We start from the raw sequence: 13828 nt of genomic DNA on the forward strand, positions 1-13828 counted from the left end.
AAAATGTAAATGAAAAGTAAAGGAAACAAAGATTAACACTTGGTAAGAATTTCAGACAAATTTAAAATTTAATCGACCAACTTCACGTCTAGAAAACCCAAATCCAGAAGGAGTTCCGCGAAATCAGCCCTTGTTCAAAAATAACTTTTAAACAATGAATTTTAAATTTAAGAAATTTATTTCTTGCAATATTAATTTATCCAGGTGGCTATTATTTATCCAGGTGGAAATCCACATCACCACTTTTGCCAGCTGTCGCGTGCGTGTAGTCACAATAGGAGCAGGTGGACGAAAAAGGTGTACGCGACGGAGGAATAAACAAGTTCGGGGGTAATTAAAATGGAATTTAGTTTAGGTGTACACCGTATAAAAAGCTTCAAGTTCAGGGGGGTAATGAGTACTTTTGCCTACTATATATTGTAAAAATATTTTTGGAGAAAATAAATGAAACTAATTAATTATTTTTTAAAGAAAAAAAAACGTATGAAGTAAAAATTAAAATTTAAGTAGTGACTTATTGGATAATGTCAACAACCTGTCTATGGGAAGGTCCATGAAACTAGGGTGATCTGAGTCAGAGTCATGATTGAACATGACTCTTGTTTGATGGACTTAGTTAAGAAATAAAGTAACGCATTCATTATTAGTTATAACTTTTGGCATTATAATAAGCGGTTGATCCTAATACGACTCTATTTTCAAAATAAATAGACCAAGTTATGTAGTAATGTAAATCATAGAGTAGAAGAAAAGTAAATTTAAGCAAGGATACCTTTTTTATTTCTTTTTTTAACCTCAACTAGTATTACCTCGCGTTTAAGCCCCTAAAACAGGATCATTATTGGTATGATTGTTTTACCCCTTTTTGTTAGGCTCAAAATAGATATCAAACACCATGACGAAGCTACAGTATATCGAGTATAGTTAAGGAAATGTCTTTCACTGAAAAATTCTTCTGTATATCTTGATCAAATATTTTTTTTTAATATTATATATATATATATATATACACCAAATTTTAAACATCATCAACGTGATCTAGAAATATAGCCCAACTAAGGGTGTTCAATTACAAGGGAGTTTTAACTAATTGGGGTTGCACATGTAGAAACAGATACATGGGCCAGTTTCACCACCAATACAGAATCCATTTCCATTGTATCTTGAAAATTGTTAAGAAGATGATGTATAAGAGTATATATAGCTGGAAAAAAAACATGTTAATTATTTTTTTGAATTCTTAAGCTAACGTTTATTTTGAGATAATTTTTTTTATATATAAAAATAAGACTTATTTTGAGACGAAAAAAAGTATCTTCTTGTCATAATTTATGTGAAGGGATGTAACTCTTCTTGTTATCAACTCCTCAGGAACGAATGACGATAAATTATATTAGGATTTAGGCCGTAACGCATAATATCTATGTAGTCTAATAGTATGTGTTTAAGGAGAAAGAAGAATGGAGTTTTGCTTCTTTTTTTCCCCTTCTATAAGAAAAAAATACAAATTCATGATAGCATTTTGACTGTTAGTTGTATTAACTATTAATAATGGAAAAAGGTCTGATATACTCCTCAATTTTGTCATTTATAGTTGATATACACTTCATTATAAAAGTGGCTCATATATATTCCTACTGTTATATAAATGGCTCACATATACCCTTTTCTTTTAATGAAAGTGAAAAAATTAATTTTAATTTAATCTTTTAATTATTATTTTATTTTTTAAAATATAATCCATATGGGTATATTTGATCCTTCTCACACGTATTATTTTTTTTGACTTTTTTGTTTCAACGACTAATATAAATTTATTATTTTGATGGTCAAATTTATTTATATTTCGCAAATTTTCTTGTAAATTTATTATAGATGCCCTATTTTTAATTTATTTTTACAAATAAAAAAAAACTAAAATACAATATAGCCGCAAAAAAAATAGTTTAAATTTTTTTCTTTACACTAAAGAATGAAATAAAAAAAGAATAAGAAACTCGAATAATGATAATCAAATAAGTCAAAAAATAATTTTTGTATGAAAAAAATTAAAATATACCTCGAACTTTGTCAGAAGGGTCATATATATACCCCTACATGAATTTTTCTAAAATTTAAAGTAAAAAAAAAATAAACTTAAAACTAATCTTTTCACTTTCATTAGATGAAGGGTATATGTGAGCTCCTTTTGTAATGGTAAGGATATGTGTAAGTCATTTGTATAACGATAAGGGTATATATGAGTCACTTTCATAACGAGGGTTATCAACTCTAAATGACAATATTGAAGGGTATATCAAACCCTCTTCCTACTAATAATTGATGGAACCAATCATGGGCGGATCTATGTGGACGGGTGGGGGTGCCACGGCACCCAGTGATCTCGGAAAAAACTTTGTATATATATGTATATATGTAAAATAATTCTATATATATTAACATTGCTACCCACCATCTGAAAATCATGAACAGCTCAATTGGCAAAGGTGAAACTTGAAAGTCTACCACACGCCCAACGCAGGTTCGAACCTCGCTGGCGCTATTTATTTTTTGGCTTGCTGTTTCGTTTTTGTCTTTTTCATTATTGTGTGAAGGACTTTAATTTATTTTTTCTTCCATTTATGTTTATTTATTTACTATTCTTTATTAATTCAATTTGACTCCTTTTCACAATTAATTTTTAGTTTTTTTTTACTTTCTCTTTCACTAATTATTAATCTCTTAATATGAGTGTTACTTGTTTATTCTTTAACAATTAATGAGTACTGAATTATGAACGTCAAATAAATATTATTAAGAATATATTTAAATGGTAGTTTTTTAAAAATATAAGTTTTAAAAATGAGGAATATTATTACTAGATTTTTTTTTTAATTTAAAAGTTCTTTCTAAGTAAGATGACTAGGCTGAAACTATAATTTTTATTCTTTCCCTACTATGTATCTCCAAAAACACATAAATTCAATGGAGTATGAATATATTAAGTTAATACTATTAAATGGTTTATACAAACTCAAATTTTAATGTGAATTTTTTTTCCTCAAAGTTTCTGCGAATAAGCATCTAATTCCAAAAAGGAAATAAAATTAAATTGTTTAGTTATCTCTTATCTCATAATATCTAAAAGAAAATATTACTAACATGCATGTTTGATTGATTTGTTTATAAAAATCGAAAAAGATTAATAGCCGAATGGTAATCCAAAGATAAAGCAACCGATTCTTTTATCTTGAACAATGTGACACCCACGACCTCCAAATCCTAGATCCGCCTCTGGAACCAATGTTAGCGCACTTAAGTTAATACGACTGATGGAACCAATGTTTGTATCAACTTTTATTACTTTTTTGTATTAACTTAATACTTTTGAATGATTCACTCATCAAATTCAAATATACTTGTGTATACATATTTGGTATACAGTGTATATACAATATATATAGTGCTTAAGGTACTTGTTGATTGATTCATTGGTCCACATTTTTTTAATAATAAATTGGTTTATATTTATTTGCATTAGTATCTTTATATAGGACTTTTATGTATATATTGTATAACTTTGTCCAGATAGAAGTGTTTTAATATTTTATATCTCATTTTGTTAACAGAAAATCATCTAACACTACTAAATTTTGATTAAATATTATAGAATTACGTGGGTAAATATTCATCCTTGTTGTCAAGTTCCTATGTTAATATATGGTTCATATTCTATCCATGGTAAGTAGGCTCTGAGTCTTTGCGAAAATAAGTTTTTTAAAAATGAAAAAAAAAAATTAGTAAAAGAAAATTCACATGTAGTATTCTATATTGATTATATACTCTCCACCCTATAACACATATCATCTTCATCTCTAGCCCACACCCTTACCTCCATGGCCTCCACCTTTCATAGTACTTATCTAGATTATATATAAATGCTCCAATGATAGAAAATTTTTTGTTTCCATGTCAAATACTCTAACATGAGTAAAAAGCACACTTATTTTCCCCCTTTCTGAAATATACTGCCATTCGTACTGAAAACACCTAAGTGGATATCATTGAAAAACTTGAAAATTTTGACAAATCACCATTTCCTGCAAAAAAAAAAAAGTGTTTGTTAGCTTTGTTGTTCTTTTGATTATTAATGGTTGAGAATTTTTTTATTTTTTTTAATATTTAAAACTATTTAAAAGTAGATTTTGATGTTAAACAATTGTGTGTTGGATTGTTTAAAGTTCGAAACTATTTGTCTAAACTTCATGTAAAAATGTAGAAAGTTAACCTTGATAAATCAAACAAAATTTTAGAAAAAAATATTTGAAATTTGACCTTTCACAAGACCATATGTTAGGCAAAAAATATTCGAAATTTCCCAAACTTTACCGCTCCTATTTTATATTTTATATGAGAAAAGAAAAGTATCCCATATAGACTATAACCAAGATTTATTTTTATTTGTCAACCAATTACAAAAAAAAAAAAAGTTTGTTTTGTAAACATTTGGACTAGTAAAAAGGAAGGCAGTTGTGCCAAGTGTTGCGGTTTAATAATTTGTCAAACTTTTGATATCTTTTTAGTCCTTCTAGAACAATATAGAAATAAGATTTTTAGCTCTAACTTGCAAGTTTAACCAAAAGACCATTTCAAGTTAATTTTTATTTATACTCACTCAAAAAACATCGATATCTCAAAAATTTAATGCATAATAACAACAACAATAACAATAACAATAACAATAATAATAGTAATAATAGTAATAGTAATAGTAATAATATATTTAATATAATTCTATAAATAAGATCTGAAAAGAATGATAAATAAATAATCAGGTAGAGAGACTCTTTTACACTTTGTTTGGATCATTGTTAACATAGTGTTAATATTTCCGATAATCCTACATTAAAAGAGTTTATATATTATGATACTTCCTCTTATGTAAAAATCAATATATATACTAAGTGCCAAAAATATATATATAAATCTATAACAATTATTCACATCAAAATTAGGGTGGGTCCAAATTCACAAGCCTAATATCAAGACCCATAATACATGCTGGCTTTGCATGTGACCATCAATGGAACACTCTTCTATATTTGGTCTGTCCACATGAATCGATTATCCAAAGAACTATTATTTTTTCTTATAAAAAATGAATACATAATATTATAACAAAAAACATTCAAAAGTCAAGGGCATTAATTATCAAAACCAATTCAAAATTTAAATTTTATTATGTTTTTTTTAAAAAAATATACAAATAAATTGATAATTCATATTAAAAGTCCTAATTTCAAAAGAACTCTTATCGGTAACATTAGCCTCGTGGCCAGGGGTACATAACATTTATGGAAACGAGTACATATCAGAAGAGATCAAGATTCAAATTTAGTACACAAAATGCCAAGTTATTTCTTGTATTTAAAACCCAAATTTTGCGCTTTGTTTGGATGGTTGTTACTTTAACACTTTGTTTGGATTGTTACATATTGTTTCATAATGTATCGTATTGTATCATACTGTATTGTTTTAATGAATATAATGTTTGGATAGGTTGTCTCGTTCTCCGTCGTTACAGAATGTCACACATCCATGATTTGAATGATAAACTTACAAGAAAAGTAAGGAACGGGGTAGAGATCCTTTAAAAAAGGTAGAGTAAAAGATGAAATACAACTATTTAATAATAAATAAAGATAAAATGATAAGAAAATATTAAGGTAACAACGCGATCACACCAAATCGGTCCGTTACATAAAATGAATCTTTTCATCGTTACCTAACGATGGATTTAAATGATACGTTACAATAGAATTTAAGTAACAATCGATTGTATTTAAACTAACAATACAATGAGTAGCAACCATCCAAATAAGGTGTTATTATTTTATAATGTAACGTATTATATTGTGTTGTGTTTTATTGTATCGTACTGTATTCTTTTAATATATACAACATTTGGAATGATTGTATCGTTCTTTGTCGTTACATAATGTCACACATCGATAATTTGAATGATAAACTCAGAAGAACAGTAGGGTACAAGGTAGAATTACCATGGAAAAATAGTGTAAATGATAAAATTGAATTATTAAATAATAAATAGGAACAAAATGAGAAGAAAATATTATGATAATAATTCAATCACATCAAATCGATCGTTACATAAAATGAGACTTTTTATTGTTAACATTAAGTATCACTCAAAACAAACATTGAAGTTAAACTAATAATACTAAACTAATAATACAATAGTATAATGACAATCATCCAAATAAGATGTTGCGCGCAAACTGGACCAAACACGGAAAAATCATGTAGTATATGAGAAGAGAAGCAGGCATATGACCCGGTCCATTTATAGTAAAAGTATCCGAGCCCGTCCAAATACAGAGCAGAGAGCAGAGAGTAGAGAGTAGAGAGTAGAGAGAGTGTAGATGCTTTGTTTGTAGATCCGAATAAGAAAGAGAAGTAGAAGAAGAATTATAGGTGGGAAGGACTCCTTCAATTCAATTTCATCATTCAATATATCTAAGAAAACTCTTTGACTAAGCTATTACTTTCCCTTTTTTCCATTTCTTGGAACTATAAGCTTCTCTACTTTCAGGTATTCTTTTCTTCCCCTTCAAAATGAAGTTTATTTCTTCCTTACTGTGTGTTTTTTTGTTGAAGTGTTTGAGTTTGTACAATTAATGTTAGCTCACTCCTGTTTTTTTTTTTTTTGTATGAATAATAGTCGATTGATCTTTTTTCTGGTACATTGACTGTTTCTGTGAATGGGTTTGTGTAATTTAATGAATAAGTTAATTTGGGTGTGAGTTTTCTTGGGTTGAATTTGTCTTGGTGTAAAATTAATTGGGGATTTGGTAAGTCTTAAGTAAGTTAGAATTAGTTGTCTTACTCTTGTCATTGCATTTATGGAGTTTGGTGTTTTGTTGTTAGGGTTCCCTTATATTAATCAACATTCCATATTCTTTGTTGATTCATCAGTTTCCATAAGTTGGAATATTTATTTTAGGGTTTAGAAGAAATGCGCTTCTATAATCTGTGACTATGGAGTAGTTTGTACCATATTTGCATTGGGTCGAGCTGGTTGTGCAAGGATTAGCGAAGAATTTAAGTTATCTGCACGGATAGTGTAAATTTTTATTTTTTTTACAGTATTAGGGAATTCTAATTTGCGATTACAGGTTAGTTACTAATTTATGCTTATGAAGGATTTAACTGTGATTACCTAATAAGTGACCTGATTGTGTAAATAGGACTTACACAGTGAAAGTAATCTCTCAGCACTTTGTGTCTCTTATGAACTCTTTGTGCTAATTACATTTAGATAGAAGCAATTGGGAAAAAAAGATTGCGCCCTTTTTCCATGAAATTGAAGCACTTCTCGTTTATGAACAGAATTCGATCAAGGGGTTCAGTGTTTGCTCTCAGTTTTTCTTTTCCTTCTTTATTTTTATTTAGGAGAACTTCACAATTCTGTTACTGGCATTGTTAAAACTATGAGTAACTACATCATTTACTATTTATCTGATTTAACTGTCTTTTCTTATTAAACCGGGACTAGTGGCTCAGTTGGATTTTGAGATTAGTACTGGTGGATTTCACAATGCAGATGATGCACAAAAAAAATAAAAATAAAAATATATATATATACAGTGGTTACTGAGTCAGTTTGTGTGCAAGTTGACGTGCACTGAGTAATATGTCCTTCCAAATTGATTGACTGAACTATTAGTACTGCCAAGACAAACCATCTCAGTAATAATAATAAGGCCTCACGTGGAGAAATTTCTAACTCAAAATTGCAACCCCACCCTTCTCTCTTCCGCTGATATGTTTCACTTCCCTGCTTGTTAAAGAGGGTGAGGTAGGATATTGAGATTACATCCCTAAGTACTGCTAGTCTTCTTGCTTAGAAAATTTTAGCTTGCTTATAACTCACCATGTATTATAATACCTAGCTGACAGTTGACTTCAGAAAAATTTAGATCAATGGCTGTCAGCCTATAGTGCCATATGTGAGGCACATGGCAATGGTAATGCGAAGGTATTTTGACTTCTTAAAAATTGCAATCTGGTGCCTATTTTCTATATACTACTTGTAAACTAAATGATATTTAATTCCTTAACAAGGCTATGGCTTGGTTGTTGTGGGGAAGATTATAATGGTAATCGTGTTATGATGTTGTGAGGAGTCCTATTCTTCTCCTTGGGTTATTAAACATCTCAATAGCTCTCTAGGCTCCTTATAATTTTCCAAGCAAGCCCTATTAGATCATGATATTCCTGATATTTCTACTTTGAACAACTGGGGTATGAACATTGTATCTTGCTAAACCGAATGGGCTCTTTGCACATATGATAAGGAGGTCTAGTAGAATGAACAAGTAAGGTAAGGACTCTTTTGATATGGGGGTAGGGGCTTTTCAGTTAGGCGACCTGTCCAACTATGGGAACTTTATGGCCTCAAACTTTGACCATAACATGTCCAAAATATAGAGAGATTCATATTGTTGCCATTTTTGTAAACTTTTGCCAAAGTCAAGTTCGTGAGGAATCGGGGTCAACTGATTAGTTGTCAGCTACAAATAGGTCTTGCTAGGGCCTGTAGTTTTTCCTTTTATCGAATTTAAACAATTGACCCATCCTAAGGAAAAACTCTATTCATTACGTCCAAATAACTCCTCTCCTGTCAGATATTCTCCTAATTGTTTGAGATACCTCTTAAGTCAAGAGATATATGCAATTATGCAGTATCATATATTCCAGATGATGCTTTTCAGAGTCTCAAATGTGAAAATCGTCCGGTGCTTATGACAGCAACAGTTTAATTTCTAAGCAAATCTAAAACATTTATTTTATTAATAATGGTGTTCAAATTAGCTTTCGTGCACCTCAATTATTTCACGGGCTATATGATAGCAAGCTGGCTCCTCAACTATTTCATGGGATATATGCTATCTCTCACTAGCACAGGTTCGGGGTAACATGAAGTCACCAAGGCTTTGGTATATGAGAAGAAATAATTTGTTTTTTTGTCTTTATTGGGATTTGAACCCTAGTTCCAAGGTTTGCAGCCACGTTATTGATCACTAGGCCACACCCTTGGCTGCTCAATTAGCAAATCTAGAACTTAATTCACTGGTAGATTCCAACAGTACTAGTTTCTCCAACTCATGCACTAGTTTAAACTTGCCAAACACATTTTATAAGATTGATGTGCCATATTATGCTCTGAATATATTTGACAGGTAAGACTATTAGACTAGATATTTATTGAATTTGATTGATGATTAAATTGCTTCGAAGTTGTTGAGTAGTGCTTGGACTGATATGAGTCTGGTTGTTGACAGATTCAATAAATCTTTGCAGAACAGGTAGTAAAACTCACCATGTACAAGCAGTCACCTAGTAGGAACCATAGATCCAAAGGTGTCAAGGTTAAGAATGTTTTACAAATCTGTCTGTTGGTTGCTGTTTGCTTTTGGCTGATTTACCAGGTCAAGCACTCACATGATAAAAAGAAAGAATTTGATGAAGATGATGCCAAGTCTTCAATTAAGAGTGGAAGTAGCAATGAACTTATGAAACTTGGAAGGAAAGATCTACCACGGATTGAGGGATTAGATACAGTTGATGAGAAGCATAGGGAGGAACCAGAAGATGAAACAGTGGAAGAAGAAGAAGAAGGGAATAAGCCTGAGGAAGAAGATCTAGAAGAGAACAATACTAAAGAGAAGAATGGAGAAGATGAGGTTGATGATCATGATCAAGAGAAGAATGATGAACGCAGAGAAGATGGAGAAGATGATCATGATCAAGAGAAGAATGATGAACACAGAGAAGATGGAGAAGATGAGGTCGATGATCATGATCAAGAGAAGAATGATGAACGCAGAGAAGATGGAGAAGATGATCATGATCAAGAGAAGAATGATGAACACAGAGAAGATGGAGAAGATGAGGTCGATGATCATGATCAAGAGAAGAATGATGAACGCAGAGAAGATGGAGAAGATGATCATGATCAAGAGAAGAATGATGAACACAGAGAAGATGGAGAAGATGAGGTCGATGATCATGATCAAGAGAAGAATGATGAACGCAGAGAAGATGGAGAAGATGATCATGATCAAGAGAAGAATGATGAACACAGAGAAGATGGAGAAGATGAGGTCGATGATCATGATCAAGAGAAGAATGATGAACGCAGAGAAGATGGAGAAGATGATCATGATCAAGAGAAGAATGATGAACACAGAGAAGATGGAGAAGATGAGGTCGATGATCATGATCAAGAGAAGAATGATGAACGCAGAGAAGATGGAGAAGATGATCATGATCAAGAGAAGAATGATGAACACAGAGAAGATGGAGAAGATGAGGTCGATGATCATGATCAAGAGAAGAATGATGAACGCAGAGAAGATGGAGAAGATGATCATGATCAAGAGAAGAATGATGAACACAGAGAAGATGGAGAAGATGAGGTCGATGATCATGATCAAGAGAAGAATGATGAACGCAGAGAAGATGAGATCGATGATCATGATCATGAGAAGTCTGATGTAGAGCGTGATCAAGAAGTGGATGCTGTTGATGAAGACAAGGAACGAGGAGAAGATAACGAGAAGGAAACTGAAGTGAATGATAGTCAGGTGGAGGAAGAAAATTCATTGGAGGACCATGATCACGACGAGGACTCAAGCAGTTCACATGAGGCACGTGAAGAACATTATAAAGCAGATGATGCTTCAAGTGCAGTGACTCATGATACAGTTGTAACTACAACTGAAAATGAGAGTGGTAAGGTAGAGCAAGAAGTAGAACATGCTGCTGAAGCCAAGAGTGAAGATGGTGTTAATAACATTATGCAGATCAATGCCAGCAAAAATACAACAGCGGCTTTGAAGGAGGAAAATGGTAAAGCAGATGAGGAAGACAGTCCTCCAAACACAACAAACAGTGAAGAGAAGCATGATGACCCAATCTTATCCACTGCTGCAGACAATTCAGTTTCAAATTCCACAAGAACAGAAGGATTGACTGATAATTCTGAATCGAGAACCTACTCGACAGAACTGAGCACACAGACTCATGACCTTCTACAGAATGGCACCCAGGCCACAGTAGGGGATACAACGTCTTCCAACATGTCAACTAGTACTTCACAGCAAAGCAGCAACTCTGCAGATACGGTGGATGACAATCAAATTGATTCTAATTTAACATTTTCCTCTAAAAACGACGAGTTAGACTCAATACCGGTCGATTCCTCGAATGTGTCTGGTGATACAGAACCTTCCCTGGCAGAAAAAGTCGTCCAAGGGAATGCAACTGCTGAAGCAGTAGATAATGAGGGGTTGCCTTTGAATGATAACAATGGAACTGAGGTTGAGAAGGCAGATACTAGCAGTGAAGAAACCGGAACTACTGATGAAGACGTGGATGCATCAATTGTTGAGAATTTGGGAGAAGTTCAAGATGATCTGATTGATACTTCTGATTCGTCCACCCACTTGGAAGAGAAACATGTTCGCACAGATGTGGAAACTCTTCCTGAAATACAAACTGAAGGAAGCATGGAAGATGCTGCAGCAGAATGATAACTGTACAATTAAACAAGTAGTGTGTTTAGTTTTCGTGATGAGTTTTCACACTTCCGTTTACTATTATTCAGTTTCACAAATGTGCAAAATTCATAAGCTGTAGACCATATTAATGTTGCAGGCATAATATAGGCAAGAGTGAAGGGCTCCAACTTGTATAATCGTTTCTACTTTCTAGCCTCTTTAGAACAAAGAGTGTCTTCCATTTTTCTGTTTAATCTATTTTCTATATAGATTGTGCTTCTGTTACAAAACTTGTGTAGTGTATTGGAACAGATATGCTATGTTTTGACTTAGTGGCTTGAATATTGTGAGATGTTTTGATTAATAAGGTATAAATTAATGTAGAGTTCAAGTAAATCATGGTTCCCACAGAAGATGAAAGTATTAGCATTCAACATCAACATGATCTCAAGTAATATCAATAGCTTCATGGCTTAGTTCAAGCGTCCAGATGAAAAATCGAGCAAACTTTAGGTGTCTCTACGACTTTGTGCATAAAACCTGGTTGAACGATGTTGTTTATTTGGATAACTTTACTTGCTATAGCAAATAAAGATTGTATAATATAACATAATATGGAACATCGATTCCATATAAAACATAGTTATTGCATTGAAATATCATTATGCATGATAGTTATTATAGAGAGGTCTTTGATGGTATTTCTTTACCCCATCGCAACTCACAATATTGAATATTGGTGTTGGAGATAAGTGTCAAATTTAATAATTTAATATATGATCCTTTTGCCACGCTGTAAAGAGGTCTAACCAAAAATAAAAAATAAAAATGGACCCACTGTTTACATGTGAAGCAAAATCATATAGTGTAGATGAATTATATGTGAAGTCAACATTAAAGGTGAGATCTTATCTCACTGTTTATGATTAATGGGTTAACTATCCATTTAGGGCTTTCTAAATAAGTCAAGGGTGTCAAATGAGCGGACTTGATTGAAATTAAAGATATTAAAATAAATTGAAATAGAAATCGAGGAAGTTGATATTGTGTTGGATCATGTTACGTTGCATCATAAGCCTCGTCTTTTTCTCAGTTCTTTGTGATGGACCTTGTGGCTCTCTAACTTTGGGCCCTAACCCAGTCTGCCCATAGTTACATGCACCTGCTTTCTAATAGTAATTTCAGCTGTTTTAGTCATGTTGGTTTAAATATAATACATTAATCGAGAAAAGACATAAAGACCCCATTAAAGTTGTCTCGTATTGCATAAAGACACCTTAACTTTCAAAGTGTCCTATCACCTCACAAAACTATTTAATATCTTGTAAATGGGTCCTATTTTGACCCATTTCCTCGTCTGGGTTGTTACCACACACATGAGGCGCGTCATGCAGCGTTTTCACTGTCATGGACCAGTTTAAAAGTGCCACGTGTCATTTTCTTTCTTTATTATTAATTATTTAATCACTTTATATCATCTTCCCCAAATTTTAAACCCAAAATAGCCATTGATAGCCTAATTTTTCGATTTCATGGTTTTTTCCATAGCCCTACAGTAGCAATTACTCAAAAACATAACGAAAAACTATAAAATCCTAACAATGGCAACTATAGTAGGTCGATTTCAACACTTTTACACTATAATAATCCCTAAAATCATAATAATCGGAAAAAAAAAAGATATTTATCATATGATCTACCCTAACCTGTTAAACCTTTCAATTCTTTGTCACTCCAAGAATCTTCACTAAGACACATCAACAACGAGATTATCAACACCAACACGACGAGAAAACTTTTCTATTTCTTCGGATTTTATGGAAAGTTGAGAAATAAGAAAAGAAAAGGAGAAGACGACTTTTCTTCAAAGAATAGGGTCGGGTCGGGTCGGATTGAATTCTATCACAGGGAGTGAGCAACACGCGCCACTACATAGACGAGGGAATGGGTCAAAATGGCCCATTTACAATTATATTAAATAGTTTTGTGGGATGATAAGACACTTGGAAAGTTAAGGTGTCTTTATGCAAATACGGGATAACTTTGATTGTGTCTTTATGTCTTTACTCTACATTAATCACATAAATTGACAAAAAACCACATATTCTAAATAACTAAAAAGTTATTAACATTGAGTTATATATCATAAGGATCTAAAGCAATTTTTCCGGATAAATGAATAACCAGAAGTTCTATTATCGAAAAAATAAAATAAAGGATGAACGGCTAGTTGTCCTTTTTTTTCCTATCTCTTTTTATTTGAA

At 32.1% G+C, this 13828-nt stretch overlaps 1 protein-coding gene across 3 annotated transcripts; it reads left to right on the forward strand.

Moving 5' to 3' along the window:
• Window positions 1-6362: 6362 nt before the first annotated feature.
• LOC102592676 (high mobility group nucleosome-binding domain-containing protein 5-like) lies at window positions 6363-11906 on the forward strand. Of its 3 annotated transcripts, XM_006367038.2 has the most exons (3): window positions 6365-6592; window positions 9345-9736; window positions 9824-11906. In XM_006367038.2, the coding sequence occupies exons 2-3, from the start codon at window positions 9384-9386 to the stop codon at window positions 11595-11597; spliced, it is 2127 nt and encodes a 708-aa protein (XP_006367100.1). In that variant the 5' UTR covers window positions 6365-6592; window positions 9345-9383; the 3' UTR covers window positions 11598-11906. The 3 variants fall into 3 exon arrangements, with proteins under 3 accessions (XP_006367098.1, XP_006367099.1, XP_006367100.1); XM_006367036.2 differs by having other exon boundaries at window positions 6363-6592; window positions 9345-11906; XM_006367037.2 differs by having other exon boundaries at window positions 6363-6592; window positions 9364-11906.
• The last annotated feature ends 1922 nt before the right edge of the window (window positions 11907-13828 follow it).

The sequence above is a fragment of the Solanum tuberosum genome, unplaced genomic scaffold (assembly GCF_000226075.1).
Source record: "Solanum tuberosum cultivar DM 1-3 516 R44 unplaced genomic scaffold, SolTub_3.0 scf00682, whole genome shotgun sequence".
Taxonomy (NCBI): Eukaryota; Viridiplantae; Streptophyta; class Magnoliopsida; order Solanales; family Solanaceae; genus Solanum; species Solanum tuberosum.